At 46.9% G+C, this 19,558-nt stretch overlaps 1 protein-coding gene across 1 annotated transcript; it reads left to right on the top strand.

The window, feature by feature from the left end:
* The first annotated feature begins 1,119 nt into the window (after nucleotides 1–1,119).
* On the top strand, nucleotides 1,120–18,338 carry Gimap8 (GTPase, IMAP family member 8). Its single transcript, XM_052720928.1, has 5 exons — nucleotides 1,120–1,430; nucleotides 5,534–6,191; nucleotides 9,665–9,710; nucleotides 13,734–14,357; nucleotides 16,690–18,338. The coding sequence occupies exons 1-5, from the start codon at nucleotides 1,339–1,341 to the stop codon at nucleotides 17,328–17,330; spliced, it is 2,061 nt and encodes a 686-aa protein (XP_052576888.1). The 5' UTR covers nucleotides 1,120–1,338; the 3' UTR covers nucleotides 17,331–18,338.
* Nucleotides 18,339–19,558: the final 1,220 nt, after the last annotated feature.

The following is a 19,558-nucleotide window of genomic DNA, read 5'->3' on the forward strand; positions in this document are numbered from 1 at the left end:
GCTCTCTAGCCTTTAGCCCCTCCCTCGCAGGCACCTGCACACGCTGTCTAAAGTTTTCACCTCATCCGTTTGATGAGATGGTTTCCTATGCATTGACCTGGTGCCCAGGGGAGGTGGGGGACTGTTCTTAGGGTGTGCCTTCTTTATTAAGGAGGTGAGGGGAGTGGGTGGGTGGTTTTCCTCACCAAGGTATATCCTGTACGTTCCCCGTCCCCCAGTCCTCCAAGAGGATTATAGCACAAGCGCAGTTTACTTTAGATTTCTAACAAGGACACTGTGTCCTGCTCAGTGTGGCTCTTGCTTAGGCAGTATAGACCAGATTGGGTTGCTGGGATTGCGGGGACACAGTGAGCTCTGTGAGTCACTTAAAAACACGAACATTTCTGTGTTTTGCTAGCTGGGGAAAAGCTTCTACTTATCTACGAGGGAGCACTGAATTCTGGGAGAAAGTAAATGATTTCTTTATGGTTTTACCTCCATCTTTGGAGCAGTCCATGCTGAGTGAGGTGGTGGTAAGGATGAGCCAGGAGGAAAACCTGCTGGGATTTACCCCCAAATCGGCTTTGCTCAAAACTTCTGAGTTTGGTATTTGCAGAGAATAGAGCTCTCTAGTTAGCCATCACTGTGATGAACACCATGACCAAAAGCGACTTGAGACGGAAAAGGTTGGTTGCAGTTTACACGCTCTAATTCATCAGAGAGAAGGCAGGGCAGGAGCTCAAGGCAGGAACCTGGAAGCAGGAACTAACGTAGAGACCATGAGGGAAGGCTGCTTTCTGCTTCCTCTGGCTTGCTCAGGTACCTTTCTTACAAAGCCCAGGCCAGCCTCCCTAGGAATGGCACAGGCCACTGTGAAATTGGCCCTCTGGTATCAATTAGCAATTAAGAAACTGCCTCTCACATGGCCACAGGCCAGTCTGGTAGGAGCAATCATTTAGTTGAGGTTTCTTCCTCCCAGATGACTCTAGATTTGGGTCACGTTCTCATCAGAAGTTCACCATGACAAGACCCAAGCTGGCCTTTCTGTTACATCTTCTGTCTGCAGCTCCCACAGCCTTCTGCCACACGGTGGCCCCCGAGGGCATCTCCAGAAAAGCTGTGCCTGTGTGCTCATATGGCCCCTCCCTAAGCTTCCGTGTTTATCCTGCGAAGGGTTTCTGGGCTCCCTCTTAGACTCTCCTGATGTAATACATGCTTCTAGAAACTTCTTTCTTCCCAGAAAATCAGGAAATCCTCCTACCAGGGAGACCGGGGTCCTAGTGACCTGGTGAATCCTCGAATCTCCTTGTGTGGCTCCTGCCTTCTTTACGATTCACGTCCACTGGCCTGAGGCTACAGATGGCCACTTCATCTCACAGAGGAGCAGCTGGAGGAAGCCAGGTGGAGCGCACAAGCTGTGAGACATCGATAGGACAGGGGGAAGGACCAAGGTATGTTTCGTGTGTGTGTGTGTGTGTGTGTGTGTGTGTGTGTGATTAAACTTTTGGGGGAATGTTTGGCCCATGGAAGGCAGCCAGCCTGCCCTGTGTCACGTTTGATTTCAAGAGCACTGGGATATTTTTTCCCAACCAAATCCAGACGGGGTGTAGCGTATACTTCCTAAGAAAGTTTGTGGGGCAACTTCCTGCCAGAGGTCTGTCTTCCTGCCAAGGGGGAAGAAGAGGGCAGACTGGGGGGTTCAAGAGACTGGTAGGGGGCGTCCCAGGAGTTGGTCCCCCAGGAGGAGGTCAGCACGAGCTACTGGGACTGTGGGTCTCCTGGAGAAGCAGATGCAGAATCTACTGGGCTCTGGGGGCCTCTCTGACCTCCTGTCTCCGTGGCCACTTGCCCTTTGATGTGCGATGATTTCCTGTATCACAGAAGCTCCTCTCAATGGCTGAGCCCATGGTTCCCTCCGGCTACATCCTGGGAAGACTGAGAGGACTTATGTTCACTCTTAACTGCTGGTTCAGGGTGATGGTTGTGTCCTGGTGGATACATTCTGCTCTCTGTAACCAAGACCTCTGTGCCACCAGAGTGGAAGGTTTTGGGGACTGGAGCAAATGTTTTGCTGATGCTGAGTGGTGCTGTTCTCACTTGACCTGTGGAGTCCTGAACCATGAATCGTGGCTATGGAGATATATGGCACTGTGTGCTTTTTGGGAGCCCGTTCTTGGGTTCCTCGTGGCTTTACCCAGCAGGTCCGCATAGAGGATGATTAGGACCACGGATCTGAGTGCAGGTGTCTGGGATGGTCTGCACTTGGCTGTGCTGGGGGAGGTGGTCTTTTGCGCCACCCCTTGGTGTCTCTATAAAAACCCTGGGGCAGAGACAGTCGGGGCCCATTGGAATAGGTTCCAGGCCCTCTCGAGGCTATCCTTTATTTTCTATCTGTTTATCTCTGCAAGATTCTATAAATCCTTCTATCTAATATTTCCTGCTGCTCGCACTCAAGAAAACTCTGGGGAACTGTGGGGGTGGTGGGTAAACGCCCCACAGTGCTTCCACATTACCAGGCCCATGTATAAAACTGTGGCCACTTTGTGCCTAGCCCATTGGCTGATGATTGGGTGACTGGGGGAAGAGGCTGACGGGCACAACAGAGTGGGTCATCCTATCAACTTGATGGCCAAGATCTTCCTTTGCTGAGGTCAGAAGTTCTCCTGGTTTTCTTCCCTTCAGAGCCTTCCAGACACTTCTTCCAGACCAGCTTAGCACTGATTTCCCAGCCATGCTGTTTCCAAATCCACAGCACCCAGCCACACTGGTGGCTGGAGCCCACATGTTGGTAATAGTTGCACATCTGACCATTTCTTCTGCTAGTGAAATGAATAAGGTGCACTGCTCAAAGCTCTGCCCATGGAGGGAATAGCCTTCCAACACTGTCCTCAAGAGATGCCAAGCCTGGGACACAGTGCTGGAGCTGTCCTCTGCTGCTGGTGCCGACATGTTGTACAGAATCGTCTGTCAAAGCCCAAGTCTCCCTTTGCTCTGTCCACTGATTGCAGGGGATGCCACATGAGGTCACAGATTCTGGCCTTGAGAGAGAAGGCGGTGTAGTTGTATTAGGGGCATTGGGGCTACTGCTTCATGAAAGCAGACCATCCTTCTGATCACATAAGTTACACCTCCACAAGGATGGAGTGCTCGTTGTCCATCTACCTGATGGCCTGCTGATAGTGCATTATTTACTGGTGTCATCAGATATCTGAGGCTGGGAAATCCAAGATCAGGGGGTCCATGCCTGGCAAAGGCCTTCATATTATGTTATACTATGATGAAAAAGAGAAGGGTAGGGGGAGTGCTGTGGATATCACTCTGTATAAATAAAACACTGATTGGCCAGTAGCCAGACAGGAAGTATAGGCAGGACTAACAGAGAGGAAAGAGAAGAGGAGAGGAAGGCAGAGGAGAGGAGACACCAGCTGCCGTTCAGGGAGCATCATGTAGAGGCAACAGGTAAAGCCACGGAACATGTGGCAACATATAGATTAACAGAAATGGGCTTAGTATAAGAGTAAGAGCTAGACAATGGTAGGCCTGAGCTAATGGCCGAGCAGTTTAAATAATGTAAGAGTCTGTGTGTTTATTTTATAAGTGGGCTCCGGGACTGGTGGGGGTCGGCAGGAGCTGGAGAGAAATTATCCAGCTACAGGGGAGTGCATATGAGGCAGCAGGAGGGGTGCAAATTCACTTAAAATGGTTTATTTACTTTTGAAAAAATGTGTAGGGGTGCTCTGCCTGAATGCATGTGTGTGCACCTCATATTGCAGTGCCTGCAGAGGCCAAAAGGGGGAATCAGATCCTCGAGAACTGAGTTGCAGATGGTTGTGAGCCACCATATGGGTGCTGGGAACTGAACCCAGGTCCTCTGCAAGAGCAGCAAGTGCTCTTAATCACTGAGCCATCCCTCTCACCCTACAAACTCACTTTTATAATGATGCACTCTCCTCATATCCTAAGACACTCCCACCAGAATGGTATTGAGCTGCGTGTGAGTACAGAACTCTCATGTCCTATCTTCTCTTCCTAGGTTCATCTCCCAACACTGCTGAATGTTGGATGAAGTGTCCGACTTTGGCGGATGCATTCAAATCCTAAAACTCTATCCCCAGACCTCCAGTTTGTGTTTGAGTCACATACAGAGTGTACTCATTTCATTTCCATAACTCCCCAAATCTTAACATGCTGGCCCAGCTTTAACTCAAAAATTCAAAGTCCACCAGTCTTACTGAAGGCAGATAAGGATGAAACTCCAGACAGGGCTTATCCTGAGGCAAATTCTCCTCCAGCTGTGAGCCTGGGAACTCGAAACAAATGCTTCCAATGTACATCAGTGAGGCGGCCCAGCGAGAGTTTTCCTATCTCAAAAGGGAGACATAGGTCAGAGTAGATAATAGACTCAGGTAGTCTAAAACCAAACAGGACAGACAACATTAAACCTAAAGGTTCTAGAACAGTCTTTACTCATATGCTGCCTCCAGGCCACGCTCCAGGTTTGGCCTCAGAGACTCCAGAAGCCCCATCAAACAGCTTCTCTGAGATTAGCCTAGGCAGCAGCTCTCATGGGGAGTCAGACACCTGCAGCCTCACAGCAGAGATGTACACTGTGCCTCCACAGCTGTATTCTAAAGTGAGATATTTGACCATCACTTCTTTTTCTAAGAAAAGTTTTTGGTGTGAAGATGTCAGATCCTCTGGACCTGGAGTCACAGATGGGTGTGAGCTGCCATGTGGGTGCTGAGAATTGAACCCGGGTCCTCTGGAGGAGCAGTCAGGGCTCTTAACCACTGAGCCATCTCCCCAGCTCTCTGACCGCTGCTTCTTTAGCGTTGGTATCTGGAGCCACTCTCAGGGAACTCCTAGCCTCAGACTGAAGGGGGCTCATGGTCATCAGAGAGGAATTGACTCCCGAGGAGCGCGTATGTATCTGTGGGTGTGGCGAAACTGCAGATGCCAATACATACACAGTAAAAACACCACAAACATAGGTGATTCTTCACTGATTGCCTTTAACTTTTTTTGTTCATGTTTTTCTTCATTTTCGAGATGCGTTTGAGAAACATGTTATTATTAGTGAATAAGAACTCCTCTGTGGAGACAAGTCATGGTGGAATTATATGAAGGAAGCACACGTTGAGCAATGGCCACTTCGGAGAAGAGCTCATGGGGATTTCATGTTCCTCCTTAACATTTTCAGAGTTCACTGAGTCCTCTAGAATAAATATCACACTTTATAATGAGGACCACAAGGGCCAGAGATGAGGCTTAGTGTGCAGAGTGCTTGCCTAGGAGGCATGAAGCCCTTGGTTCAGTCCCAACCTTAGGCTAGGCTAGCCCGGGAGCGAGCTCAGGGTCTCTGCGTCTCCCAATCACGTGACTACAAGCACGGGCTTCCATTGGGCTCCGAGGCCTCACCCTAGCGAAGCGACCTTACAGCTGAGCTGCCTCCCAACCTAGTAGTTTAAATTCGCAGGGAACAGGAGGACCGTTTTCCTGCCGTCCCTCTCCATTTGCTGGGAGGAGCACTGATGTGCTGCCCTTGTCTCAACAGCACCAGCCGGGACCAGGAGGATAACTTCACGCGGAGCCAGGGAACATCCACACTGCGGCTCCTGATGTTAGGGAAACACGGCGCAGGCAAAAGCGCCACAGCAAACACCATTCTGGGTAAGGCCGTGTTCGAGTCCAAGTTCAGTGATCACGTGGTCACCACCCAGTGCCAGAGTGAGAGTGTGTCCCTGAAAGGGGAGCAGCGGGTCATTGTCATCGACACCCCGGATCTTTTCTCCTCCCTGGCCTGTGAGGAGGTCAGGCAGCGAAGCCTGAAGCAGTGCTTGGAGCTGCTGGCGGCTGATGGACTCCAAGTGCTGCTCCTGGTCACTCCCATTGGCCACTATACAGAGGAGGACAGGGACACCATTGAGGGCATTCAGGGTGTGTTTGGCCCCAACGCCTACCGTCACATGATCGTGGTCTTCACCCGGGAAGATGAGCTGGGTGAAGACTCGCTGAAGGACTACATCGTAAGCAAGAGCTCTCTTAAGGCATTGCTTGAAAACATTGGAGGGCGATACTGTGCTTTCAACAACAAGGCAGCCAAGGAGCAGCGGGAACAGCAGGTGTTCCGGCTCCTCGATATGATTAAGCAGTTGATGGTGGAAAGCCCGGGCCATCTTGTGCCCTTGAAAGTGGAAGACAATGGAGTCCAGGTAGGACTGACTGGTAGGAGGAACATAGCCCTAAGTTAATGGACTATCTTATGTTTTACAGACATGCTTTGTTTAGGGAGATGTGTTTATATGCTCTAGGCCAGCGTTTCTCAACCTGTGGGCCACGTTTGTGGGTTGAACGGCCCTTTCACAGGGGTCACGTATTGATATTACATTACAATCCTTAACAGCAGCCAAATTACAGTTATGAAGTAGTGATGAAAATAATTTTATGGTCGGGGTCACCACAACATGAGGAACTGTGTTAAAGGGTCGCAGCACCAGGAAGGTTGAGAACTGCTCTAAGAGTAATAGGTGGAGACATCAAACTGCTTGAGTGTCAGTCTAGGGACTTTGGACTTAACTGGAAAGTTAATGGGAAACAAAACCCTTGTGTCATGTGCCCACCTCCCCCCATGTTATTGAACACACTGGACTCTGCATAGTCTTTCTTCTGACCTCTCAAAAACCAAACAACAAAACACCTAGTCTTGTTTTTTCCCACCTCTCTCTCTGGCTGTTCCAAAGACATCGGAGTCTTCTTCCAGTCTCTGGCTTCTGAGGTCGGTGTTCTCAGATCTCACTGGACCCTTCTCCATTTCCTCACATTCATCCAAGGAGACCCCTCACTTTTACGACCTGGAGGACCATCTGTGGTCCTCGGTTCCCAAAGCAGCAGTCTTAGCACAGCTTGGTTCCAACTCTGTAGGACTTTCACACTAACTCATCTTTGACCTGTTTAAACTTGTCACCACCCCTTAAATCTCCTTCCTCAGCCAATGGTTGTGTTGCTTCCCACAGAGTCTTAGCTCTGAAACAATTGCTCTCTGATGTCCAAGGAATTACCAAAGGTCTCGTGACATCAGCGCTTCTGGAATCCACCAACTTCTGTCTCTGCCACCATTGTCTGGTCCAGGGCTGCAGTCTTTCTTCTCTGTACCATTTTAACCTAGCAACAATTTTCACTTCATTCACTGAGGGGCCTTATCTTCCACTCCATGTCACATACAATCACCAACTGTTAATCACATTTAAGTCTTTAACACGGAGGGGAAAGTGGATTTGCAACCAAGGTGGTTACAGAAATGAAGACTTTCTGTGAAGAGCTGTTACCCAACTGAGTAATGTATGCATTGACTCCAGGTCCTCACCAATGGGGTGAGCAGGTGAATATCAGTACAGAAGATTCTGCAGGCAAGGGTCAAGCAGCAGGTGAGCCCTGGAACGATCTGCTCAGAGAGATGCCACCCAACTGATGGAGATGCCACCCAACTGATGACTAATGAGCCTTAGCAGGATGGGAGCAAGAGAGAAGTCAGCATTCACTGAGCACCTACTAAATGCCAGACTTACACATCACCAAGTATTTGTGTGAACTCCACGTAAAGGTGTTCTACAGATGAGGAAGTGGGGCTCATGGCATCTTGTCTCCTACCCTGACGTGTACCTTGTGTTAGGACGGTCTGTCTGTTCCCTGAGTGAAACATGGTACAGGGATGCCAGCAGAGAAGGGGCTCAGAATGAGCTTCCCACAAGAAAATCTTGCTTTAAATGCTCAGCAGCTTCCCACTGATCTTTTTTGTTGTTGTTGTTGTTGTTTTTCGAGACAGGGTTTCTCTGTAGCTTTGGAGCCTGTCCTGGACTAGCTCTATAGACCACGCTGGCCTTGAACTCACAGAGGTCCGCCTGGCTCTGCCTCCCGAGTGCTGGGATTACAGGCGTGCACCACCACCGCCCGGCCTTCTCCCTGATCTTAAGATGAATCATAGTTCCTGACTCACCTCGGTGGCTTGCCATGTCCTGCTTCCTATGGCTGGTCTCACTGCTTCCCTCTGCTCTCCAGTTATGCTCATGTCCACTCTGGCACTGTGCACCTGTATTGCCCTCTGCACTGGCACTGCCTTTGCCCCCCACCCTGCCCCAGCTCTGCTCCGTGGCTGCACCCACTCAGTGTCAACTCATTTCCTCTGTCTCCTTGGCCTCCTGACTCTCTCATCCCTGCTTGGATCCTCAACTTCTCCGCCCTCATAATGCCCCTTGCATCAGTCACTACCAGCTCAAGGGGTTCCTGTAGATATATTTACAATAACTACATCCCTACAGAGCCCATGAGGATAGAGAACACCTGTTAATCTGTCATAAAACAGATGTCATAAGATGCCCCTGGGATTTGCTGTGGAGATAAATGAGATGCTTAAAAGGTTGTTAATAAATACATGTTCAGTATTTATTAGCTCTTATTATTGAGATGTATGAGGATTAGAGGAATTATGAATATTAAGGATTTCAGGGGGCTGGAGAGATGGCTCAGTGGTTAAGAGCATTGCTGGGGGGGAGGGGTAAAAAAAAAAAAGAGCATTTGCTGCTCTTGCGGAGAACCTGAGTTCAGTTCCTAACATCCACACAGGTGCTTACAACCATCTCCAGTTCCAGACCTACCACTTCTTCTGACTTCCACAGTCACGGTACACATGTGGTTTGCATACATACATACATGTAGGCAAAACACTGACACATGTAAAACAAAATGGTAAATAAATCTTTTAAAATATTAGGGATTTCAGCAATCCAAAGGGAAGGATATATAAAGATTCTTACCTCAGCATCCTTTGAAATAGCAAAACCAGAGATAACCCAAAGGCCCACCACTGAGAAGATGGCTACATCATTTACGTGTGTTCATAGTATAGGGTAGGTTGGACCAACTAAAGGGTGTCAGGTGGCTCCCTCTTTATTAACTTGTGCAGGTGTGAAGTTTATGATACCAAGCAGAGTGCCGAACAGGAAGCTCTGTGAGTCTCTCCTATGTGTGTGGATACTTGTGCATGTTTGTATAAAGACAGAGAAATACAGACGGTTATGTAAGCGCTGACGGCTGTCACTTTTCCTAGGGGTCGGAAGATCACTAATTTTTAGATCATGCATAGCATATTTACAATAAAGCAATGAGAAAGAGATAGATGAGAGATAGGGAGGGAAAGAAGGAGGGAGGGAGAGAGAGGGAAGAGAGAGAGAGAGAATATCAAATGCATTAAAGATGTTGGTGAGAACAGGTAAGGAAGCAGAGGCAGGCTCTTCTGGTTGACGTGAGCTTTAAGAAATAAGGTTAGAATGGAGCTCAGGAAGTTTCTAAGAATAGCCCAAGACTGAACGGATTGTTTTCATGTTAATTATGTGTTTGATTTTTCCACACCTGGTGAAATATTATCAATTTAACTTCATGTCAGAGGCTCCATCACCATCCTGGGGAGCAGCAAGGGTACTGGAAATGTCTCCATCCCTGGGAACCTGTTCAACACTATCAGTGAGTTTGAAAACTGAACAGGTGCACAGAGGAAATCCAGGACCGTGACCTTACTGTGACCACTTCCTAATCAGCAGATATTCTGTCTCCAGTTGTATCTCCGATTGCTATTGTGCAGAGAATGATCTTCTTTGGCCATGTGTATGTCATTTCCCCCTTTATTCTCTAGGGCTGTGGGAGTCGAGCTCCATATGAGGAAGGAGACAATCTGTGTGGTAAGTAGATCACTTCAACACTTAGACTCATGTCTACATTCTTCGAATGCACTGCCCAGTCGAAGGAAAGTGGAAAACTAATAAATCAGAAACAAAAGGTACATAGAGACCCAGTATATGTGGGTGTCCATACCGTTTCCCAGAGGATGTGTGTGACTCAGCACAGTAGCAGTCAAGGTGCTAGACACTGTGGTGTCCCCAGCCTCCTCTGTATGGATGGAGCCAGCCTTGCTTTCCATGGCTTTCCCCCAACTCTGTTTCTTCTTCCTGATCATGGGTGTAGCATTCCTGATTGGAGACCAGGAAACACTCCCCATGGATGACGCTAGCTCCTAGCATCTTTGTACGTACTTCCGTTACTTGTGTGTCCTATGCAGCAGCACAGGTCAGCACACAATAATAAATAGAATGTCTATAGTGAGGGCACACAAGGCTTATGAAGTCACAGATGCATTTTTGGCTTATTTCTGGGTCAGCCCTGTGTAAGAACTGAAAAATTTCACAGTGAATCTCACAGACAACATCCTTTCCTCATGAAGTACTACAAAAAAAAAGTCAGTTATGAAGTTTAGTAATAATAATAATTGAAGCTAACATTGTGGGCTAGGAAATAATATACATGTACTTCAGTCCTCAAAGTCTATAAAATTATATGTAGAGAATATGTACAGTTTATAATATCTTGGCAGGCATACTAGTGGCCATGGAAGGCATTCTTTTTCATAAGAACCATGGAATGAAGGTGTCTTATCAACGTACTGATTTTACAGGCCTTGGGATTAAAAATTCAGTGAATGCCCATTAGTACAAACCCTCAGGAACATATATGTGACGGTGGATGATCTAACACAGTGAAGACACCACATCCCGGGGGCGGGAGAGAACTTTCAGTGGCACATGGCTTGCACTCGATGGTTCTGAGGAAGTCAGGCATGCTTTGGACCGGGTATTAGTGAGCAATGGGTACAGCGAGAAACTTTAGGATTGTTTTAATCCTCAGGATGGTGAGGTCAGAGAGAGGCCACAGCTGTCCTTGCAGTCAATAGAGGGATATTTTGGAACTGTTGACATGCTGCATGTGGTCATGGTCTTGGCGTGCTGGCACTGCCCTGGGACTGATAGCAGGCCGCTGTCTGCTTTCCCAGCACCCGCTTCTATCCACTGCACTATGTGGGCTCTCTGTATTGAAGGAGCCCTCATTGGAAAGGAAATAAATGGAATGGTATACTTTGTTCGCTTTGTTTTCTTGGGGAGAAAGTTGACAAGACAATGGGTTTCTGTAAGGGTTTTTTCATAGACCCTTTGTTGTTGGCTGATCCTCCTTGTACCCCCCCCCCCCAGTATGCACACCCCTTCCTTCTTAAACTCCTCTACTCTTATCTACTTCCGTCTACCTATGTTCTACCACCCCTGCCTCCACAAGGAAACCTGCCCTCATACCCCTCCTCAGTTCCTGTTTCCACAGGAACTCCCCATCAAACAAGCAGGACAAGAAGTTCAAGTTGGATCCTCATACAAAGGAGAACACGAGGCATCTGTCTGTCTGGCCCTGGGTTACACCATTCAGTATAATTATTTTTACGTATTCTTCTGTAAACTTCAGATTTCTTTGTAGCTGAATAATATTCCATTGTGTATATGTACCACATTTTCATCGTCAGTTCAATAGCTGAGCGGTAGCTGAGCTTCGCCCATTGCTTAGCTATTGTGAATGGAGCATCAATAATCACAGATGAGCAGAGATCTCTGCAGTATGGTATAAAGTCTACCAGGTTTATGTCAGGAGTGGACTAGATGGAGCATAGGGGAGTTTCATTTCTTTCTTTCTTTTTTTAAGGAATTTCCAGATTGAATTCCAAGGTGTCTATACCACTTTTTACCCCCAAACTATATATAAGGGTTCATTCCCTTTCCCCCCTATCCACACCAGCGTTTGATGTCATTTGTGTTCTTGATAGCCGTTCTGACTAGGATTACAATCCTCTTTAAGTAAAGGCAAACGCATGGCACTTGGCTTGTGTGGTTGTGGGAGCAGTCTGGGGGAGCTCTTGAGAAGCAGTCCTGTTTGTATGGAAACCCGAATAAGCAGCATGTGTGGACAGTAGGTGAGGAGCTCCTATGTGCAGAGTGTGAGGGCAAGGAGGAAGTGCGTGGGAGTAAGATTCAAAGTCTGACTCAAGTTTTCCTCCACCATAAACCCTCTGTAGCTGCTTTATGCCTGTCAAGTTAGCAGAGACTGCCTGGGTGGAATCTTCTCTCACCCTTTCAACAGCCTGGGGCATTCTACCCTTGTGTGCCCTGAGAGTCAGAAGGGAACAACGTCCAAAGGGACATAGCAAGGACTCATTATTTTGTTTTCTAGTCCTATCCAGACATAATTTTATCCTTCTTTATAGTCAAATATATTATATATATACATATATATACACACACACATATGCACACACACACACACACACACACACATACACATATATTAGATTAAGATAATGAAAATGTGGTACATATACACAATGGAATATTATTCAGCTACAAAAAAAACCTGAAGTTTACAGATTAAATAGATAAATTATATTAAATTGATAAAATATACACATATATACATATATGTCACATTTGTGAGTGTTCTCGTTTGTATATGTGTACATGGGTATGTGCAGGTAGGTAAGTGTGTGAATATGTTTGTGTATTGTGTAAATATGCAAGCCAGAGGACAACATTGTGCATCACTTTAGACACCATGCACTTTTTTATTGAGACAAGATCTAGTCCTGGCCTGGCACTCACCCTATGGACAAGACTACCCAGCCAAAGTGCTCTAGGGATCTGCCTATCTCTGTCCCACAGTGCTGGGATTCCAAGTGTGCACCACCATGCTGGGATTTTTAATTTTTTCATGGGTTCTAGACCTTGAACTAGAATCCTCATTATTACAAGGCAAGTTGTTTGGCAACTGAGCTGTCTCCCTAGACCCCATATCACGTTTTCTTCATTTAACTGTTGATGGTTTCTAGGCTAATTATTATATTGTAAATAATGCAACAATAAATACACATGGTCAAGCATTTATTTTGTGTGTTAATTAGAAAGTTAGTACAAAAATAGTATCCTCTCTTATGGGAGTCTGTTGGAGTCCAGTTCTGACCTGTCAAAGGGTTCTTGGGTGGAGGAGAGAGGAATGAGGAAATGTTAGGTAGAAAGATAATGACAAGGAGAAAGAGAGAGATATGGGATAGCGTTGGGAGGGCCCTAGGTCAATACTCAGTCGCCCTTTGGTTTATTCAAAGGGGCTTTTTCCCCCCATGCCAAGGGGAGAGGCCAAAGACCTCTTGCAAAATCAAAGCACAATGTATAGCCAAGTGTAGACCCTTCAAAACACCTGGTCAATGTGCCTGTGGTCAAAACATCTCATTATGCAGCCCTGCTGGGTAAGGCAAGCCCAGATTCTCTGACCCTAAGTAAGGCCTCACTAGACAGTTTCTGTGGGCCCCCACACTCTCCTCTGGATAACAGCAGTTCTCATAGCCTCCTCCCATAGATAGCCACGCCCCGGACTCCTATAAACATAGATTAATTTGTCCTGTTCTGAACTTCAGATAATGGAGTCATACGGAACGTCAGTTTTGTGTCTGGCTTCTTCCACTTAGCATGCCTCTGCATTTCATAGATATTTAAAAGAAAATGAACCAACAACTGAGTATTTTATTATGTGAGTTTAAGGCTAAGGGGCATTTTATAATCAGATTGTCACAGCCCTTGCCTTAGTCCATGACCTCATACTATAATACTTACTTTAGAGGAATGAGGGTCAGTGGAAGCTCGGTTTGGCACAGTAATTCTCCTGTGATCTTGGGTTTCCCCTATTCCTTCTTGTCCATCCCTCCTTCCAGTGCTTTCTAGCTGGGTGGCTGGTTCTGCCTGAGATTAGAGTCCTGCTCAATGAGGCTTTTCTAGAACAGGTCACGTCTGTATTCAACTACAGGAGGAGACACTGGATCTATTTTTATTTTTCTTGTCTCACAGGTCCAGAGAAGAAACAGCCTCATATTACAGGACCTGATCAGGACGTAGAGATGCCAGAACTGAGAGTCCTCCTCATGGGGAAGCGTGGTGTTGGGAAAAGTGCAGCAGGAAACAGCATTCTGGGGAAGCGGCCCTTTAAGACTCAACTCAGCGATCAGGGGGTCACCAAGGACTTTACATGCCACAGCAGGGTCTGGAACAGGAAGAAAGTTCTGGTCATTGATTCTCCAGAGATCTCATCATGGAGTCCTGATGCAGCTGATATCAAGAAGCACACCTTTCCAGGTCCCCATGCCCTCCTGCTGGTGACACCACTGAACTCTTTGATAAAGAGTGATGACAAAATGTTCAGCCAGGTCAAACGCATCTTTGGAGAAAAATTCACCAAGTTCACAATTATTCTCTTTACCAGAAAAGAAGATTTGGAGGGTCAGGATCTAGAAGAATTTATAGAGAAAAATAGTGATCTCCACAATCTCACCGTGAAATTTGGAAAAAGATACACGGCTTTCAACTACCGGGCAACCGGGGAGGAGGAGCAGAGGCAGGTGGACAAACTCCTGGGCCAAGTGGAGAGCATGGTGCAGCACAACAGCAACAGCCCCTGCATCTTCCGAGAGAAAGGTACGGCTGAGTGGGGGAAATGGCTGTGCAGCGGGAGCTTGTGGTGTGAGGCATGACCCAGAACCAATGCCTTCTGAAGGCAGTGGAGAGCATGAGAAAATGTTCAGGCTGGGAGTGTAGCTCAGTGCTTACCCAGAATGCACTAGGGTTGATCCCTAGGAGGTCATCAACTAGCCATGATGGTCTATGCCTGTAGTCCCAACACTTGGGAAGGAGAGTCAGGAGGACCAGAAGTTCAAGCGCATGGGCTGAATGGTGAGTTCAAGGGCAGTCTGGCTTAAATAAGACCCTGTCTCAAAACCAACTAGCAGGTGCATACTTTTGTCTCTTCTTCAAATTATCCTAAAGTTATGAGGGTTGATTTTTTTTTCAAGACAGGGTTTCTCCATGTAGCTTTGCGCCTGTCCTGGATCTGGCACTGTAGATCAAGCTGGCCTAGAACTCACAGAGATCCACCTGGCTCTGCCTCCCGAGTGCTGGGATTAAAGGTGTGTGCCACCGCCGCCTGGCAAGTTATGAGTTTTTTATGTCCACTTTCATAGCTGGTTTTTAATGCCTTCCCGACCCCTATCCCACCTCTCTAGAGACCTCTCCCAGTCTGCTGCTGCTGGGACTCAACACTCAGCTCAGTGATGACAGTTTCAGGTCACTGGCTTGCTTTTCTGTTCTCTTAACCCAGAACTCTCTCTGGGTTATTTATTCTTCACTGCTTTGGAGATGGGAAACTAAGAAAGTGTAAATAGGGCTTGGAAGATGAGTCACTCGCCTAACAAGCACGAAAACCTGAGTTTGATCCCCAGAACCCTTGTCAAAAAAGCCAGGCATGGTGGTGAATGCTGCACTCCTGGTACTGCATCAGATGGATCTCTGAGATTTGCTGGCCAGCCGTCCTTACCTACTAATCAAGTTCCAGGCTAGTGAGAGACTCCAAAACCAAGGTAGACTGTGGCTGAGGAATGACAGCTGTGATGTCCTCTGGCCTCTCCATGCATACCATAATGCATATGTACACCTGCACACACATGTGCATCTAAACACACACAAACACCCTTATATACATGCACTAGGAATGTGAAAGTAGCAAATAGAGCAAGAGGGGTAGGAGCTAAGGCATGACAAGGACAGGGAGCCTGAATGCTTGTGGCATATGGGTAATATGTGGCACTAGATGGGGTGATTCCAACTCAAGAAAAGAAATGGGGCCGGGCGGCGGTGGTGCATGCCTTTAATCCAGCACTCGGGAGGCAGAGCCAGTAGGATCTCTGTGAGTTCGAGGCCAGCCTGGTCTACAGAGTGAGATCCAGGACAGGCACCCAAACTAGAGAAACCTTGTCTCAAAAAAACCAAAAAAATTAAAAAGAAAAGAAAAAGGACTGACTAGGCATACCTCTTAGGAGGAGACGAGGGTGGTTTTGATGGCAACAGGGTTTCCAACTGCAAGAAGGTTGGATCAAATCTCAGAGGCTTGACAAATGAGTCTTTTCTAAGTACAGAAGCAGGGATTGGATACAGAGCTATGAGACTGGGTTCAGCATGAGTAGCTCAGCAGTTGTTCCTGGAAGGAAGACCAAGGTGGGCTTTCCTCCCTCTTTGGTTTGAGGTAGACATGGTGACTTGACAAGGAGTTCATGATGGAGGACCACTGAGAAGAGACGGTAAAGTGCAAAGGTACCAGGAGCACCCGAAAGAGTAAATAGAATGAGATCTCTGCACCTGCAAATACTATTTATAGGAACCTTCTCTCCCATCACCAACACCATTAAAGAACAGTGTTGCTGGACATTTATTTTAACCAGGAAGTTCCTTTGGCTCATCATTGAAAGACATAGTAAGTTTCATCATGCTTTTAATGAATTTTAGTATGAGATAACCAACACAACTGGTAATCATTGATAGAATATGTGATTGTTTTTCCTGAAAATCCAATTGTATAGACTAGATTTTCAAATACTGCAAAGACATTTTGCTATGGTTATTAGGAGTTGGCAATAGGGAGACTTAGTCACAGTAGGAACGGAAGATAGAAGTGAAATATGTGGACTAGACCCAGCAAAGATAAGAGGCAAAGATAAGGCCACTGTTTCTTATAGGTACCAGGGATTAAGAAGAGGTCCTGGAGAAGGGAGCAGGGTAGACTCAGAGATAGGAGATATGCTGTGTTCATAGGTGAGCAGTGGGCAGAGCATTGTCCAAGTCCCTCTCATGTGTGGGGTGGACCTGCTGGGTGAGGGCTGGTGAGCTTAACGATGAAACTAGTGCTGTGAATAACTTGGAAAGATGAGTTCTGCATCATTCAACTGTCATGAGTCCTTCCCCATTTCCTCTGCAACAGAACTCTTAAACATCATCCTCGTAGGAAGGAGTGGGACCGGAAAGAGTGCAACTGGGAACACGATCTTGGGGAGACCTGCCTTCCTATCTCAACTCGGAGCTCAGCCTGTCACCAGTAGAAGCCAGAGTGGTAGGAGGACAGTGGACTGGCAGGATATTGTGGTTGTGGACACTCCATCATTTAGCCAGTTGCCTGAGATTCAAAAGGACCCTTCCAGGATAGAGGAGGAGGTCAAATACTGTTTGTCTCTCTGTGAAGAAGGAATGAAGGTTTTCGTCCTGGTAGTCCAGCTGGGTCGGTTCACCCACGAAGATGAGGCAGCAGTGGAGCAACTGGAGGCCATTTTTAAGGAAAAAATTATGATTGTGCTGTTTACACGGAAGGAGGATCTAGGGGATGGGAACATTCGTGACTATACTAATAATACAAAGAACAAAGCCCTTAAAAGAATACTTAAAAAGTGTAAGGGGCAAATTTGTGCTTTTAATAACAAAGAAACTGGTCAAGGCAGGGAGACCCAGGTGAAAGATCTGTTAACAATAGCCAATAATCTCAGACAGAACTATGGTGAGCATTCATATTCAAGGGTGGTTTTGGACCAGTTTAAAACAGTAGGCCAACAAATTTCTAGACTTTTTTAAAATAATGAGCTCAAGTGAGCAATTAAAAGGTCTGGGGACACAGGGATGCCATCAGACAGAGGTGGGTGGGATGAGGGATGCCATCAGACAGAGGTGGGTGGGATGAGGGATGCCATCAGACAGAGGTGGGTGGGATGAGGGATGCCATCAGACAGAGGTGGGTGGGATGAGGGATGGCATGACTGGAGGGGTGGTTCCCCTCAAAGAAAGTTCATGACTTTGAAGGTTGAGGGATAAACGCATCTCATGTTGGATGTAGGTATTCAGATGAATAAATTGTCAAGTTAGGCCAGGCAGTAGGGAATTAGAGGACCAAGAGAATACAGTAGAGAATATGGGAAATGTTTTGAAAATCAGGATGATACGAAGGGTCAAAACCATTTCAGCAGTGTAGGTTGAACAGAGTCAGGACTGACACCATGACCAAGGCTCAGGTTAACACTGAGCCCCAAGAACCCTGAGAACGGATCCACACACAGGGACAAGCCCAGCATTCTTGGGCATGGCAGAAAGTGGATGTGAGCATCAGCATTCCAACTTCATTCTGTCTTTGTGCCCAGCCTCACTGGTGTGTGCCACTTATTCATGGTGTTCTGTGCATGGCTGTGAAGATCTACTGGAAGTTGCTTGAGGTGGATAGCGTGTGAGATGAACAATATGAAACCTTCTGCAAGGTGTATTAAGGGTCAGGCATTTTAAATATCGGCTACTTTAATATGTACCTTGAGAATATATATGTGTGTGTGTGTGTGTGTGTGTGTGTGTGTGTGTGTGTGTGTGTGTGTGTGTGTGTGTTTAGTTAGTTTCAAGATGAACCTATTGGTAGGATAATGAAGTCTGGAAATTGATATGTTTTTTTGATATTATATTTTATCTTAGCAAAAAGGCCGAGAAGTGATTCCACTATAATTGAATGCTACATATGTCTTAACATGATAACGTCTAGAATGTATGTGTAAATATATTGAGTTGAATCAGATAATAAAGATGAATTGAATTATGACTTTATGCTTTCCTCCTGATGGCATTTCCTTGTTTAGGTAAAGAGCCTAATTTCATAAAGAGGCCACTGAAATGTTTGTGTACTTTGGCCAAGGTGAGTTTTCTCTGGTGCCTGGGGGTCTTTTAAATGAGTGACAGTCACTTGTATGACAGGCCTTTACCAGCTCTGGGATTGTCTGCCCTAGACATTTTACCAAACCAAGGAAAAAATGAATGGGAATGGCCGAGAACCAGGAACAGGAGGATTGAGGTCTGGATGATAGTTGTGCCTCTTCCCTGAGATTTCCTTCTGCTCAAGGGCAGTCACACATCCCTGCTAGCTACTTCAGGTCGAGCAGGTGACACTTGGAGCTGGACATGGTCAGGGATGCACAGGATAAGCAATGTGGCATATTCTAATTGTAGGCTCTGACATACACTGCAGTATTTCTTTAGGTCCATTTCTGAGTGGAGCAATGATAGCGCTGTCAGTTGCTCTGACAAGCACGTGGAAAGAGACAGGAGAGTTGGAGGTTTACACGGGGATGCTTGTATAGAACAGATGATGGCGAGTAGAATAGGCTGGGAAGGCTTTGGGCCATGGTGCCATCCATGTGCCCTTGAAGGGAACACAGAAGGGCAGGAAACTGACAGAGTCTGTGACAGCTCACAAGGAGCTCCACAGTGCAGACCGCTCGGTCACGAGTCCTGCTCTGGAGACACATTAGAGTCTCTGCTGGGCTCAGCTTGACACCAGGAACTTCCTGGGAAGAGCATGGCTTCATGGCAAAAGCTGAGGTGGGTCCTGAAAGTATTGCCTTTGGTGACTGCCAGCTAGATGTATGCCTTGGAGCTGAGTAACAGGTTTCTTCTTGGAGAACATTCGAGGCCATTGCTATTGGAATGCTCCATGTACATTCACTGCCCACATGTGTCTAGGAATCTCTTCTTTCAGGATTCGGCTTTTCCCAGGGAAACTGAAAAAAGATTTCCAGGCTGAACTGCAGTCTTTGGCCCTGCATTCTACCTGTCTCAGACTGTAGTTGGCTCCAGGCACCCTCCGCCCCAGCTCCCTTTTCTCAAAGCCACTCACCTGCTTTCACCTTTGTTCAACAGGTACTTCCTGTTGGTGTGACAAAAATCACCACTCCTGAGGGGTTAGAAAGGTCCCTGGTGACCATAGCCCTCCTAGGCTGAGGTGGCTGTCCTTGCCCATTCTCAGAGGCAGTTGGTCCCAGGATGGAGGG

This window comes from Peromyscus californicus, unplaced genomic scaffold, assembly GCF_007827085.1.
Source record: "Peromyscus californicus insignis strain IS unplaced genomic scaffold, ASM782708v3 Scaffold_6__1_contigs__length_162567912, whole genome shotgun sequence".
Classification (NCBI taxonomy): Eukaryota; Metazoa; Chordata; class Mammalia; order Rodentia; family Cricetidae; genus Peromyscus; species Peromyscus californicus.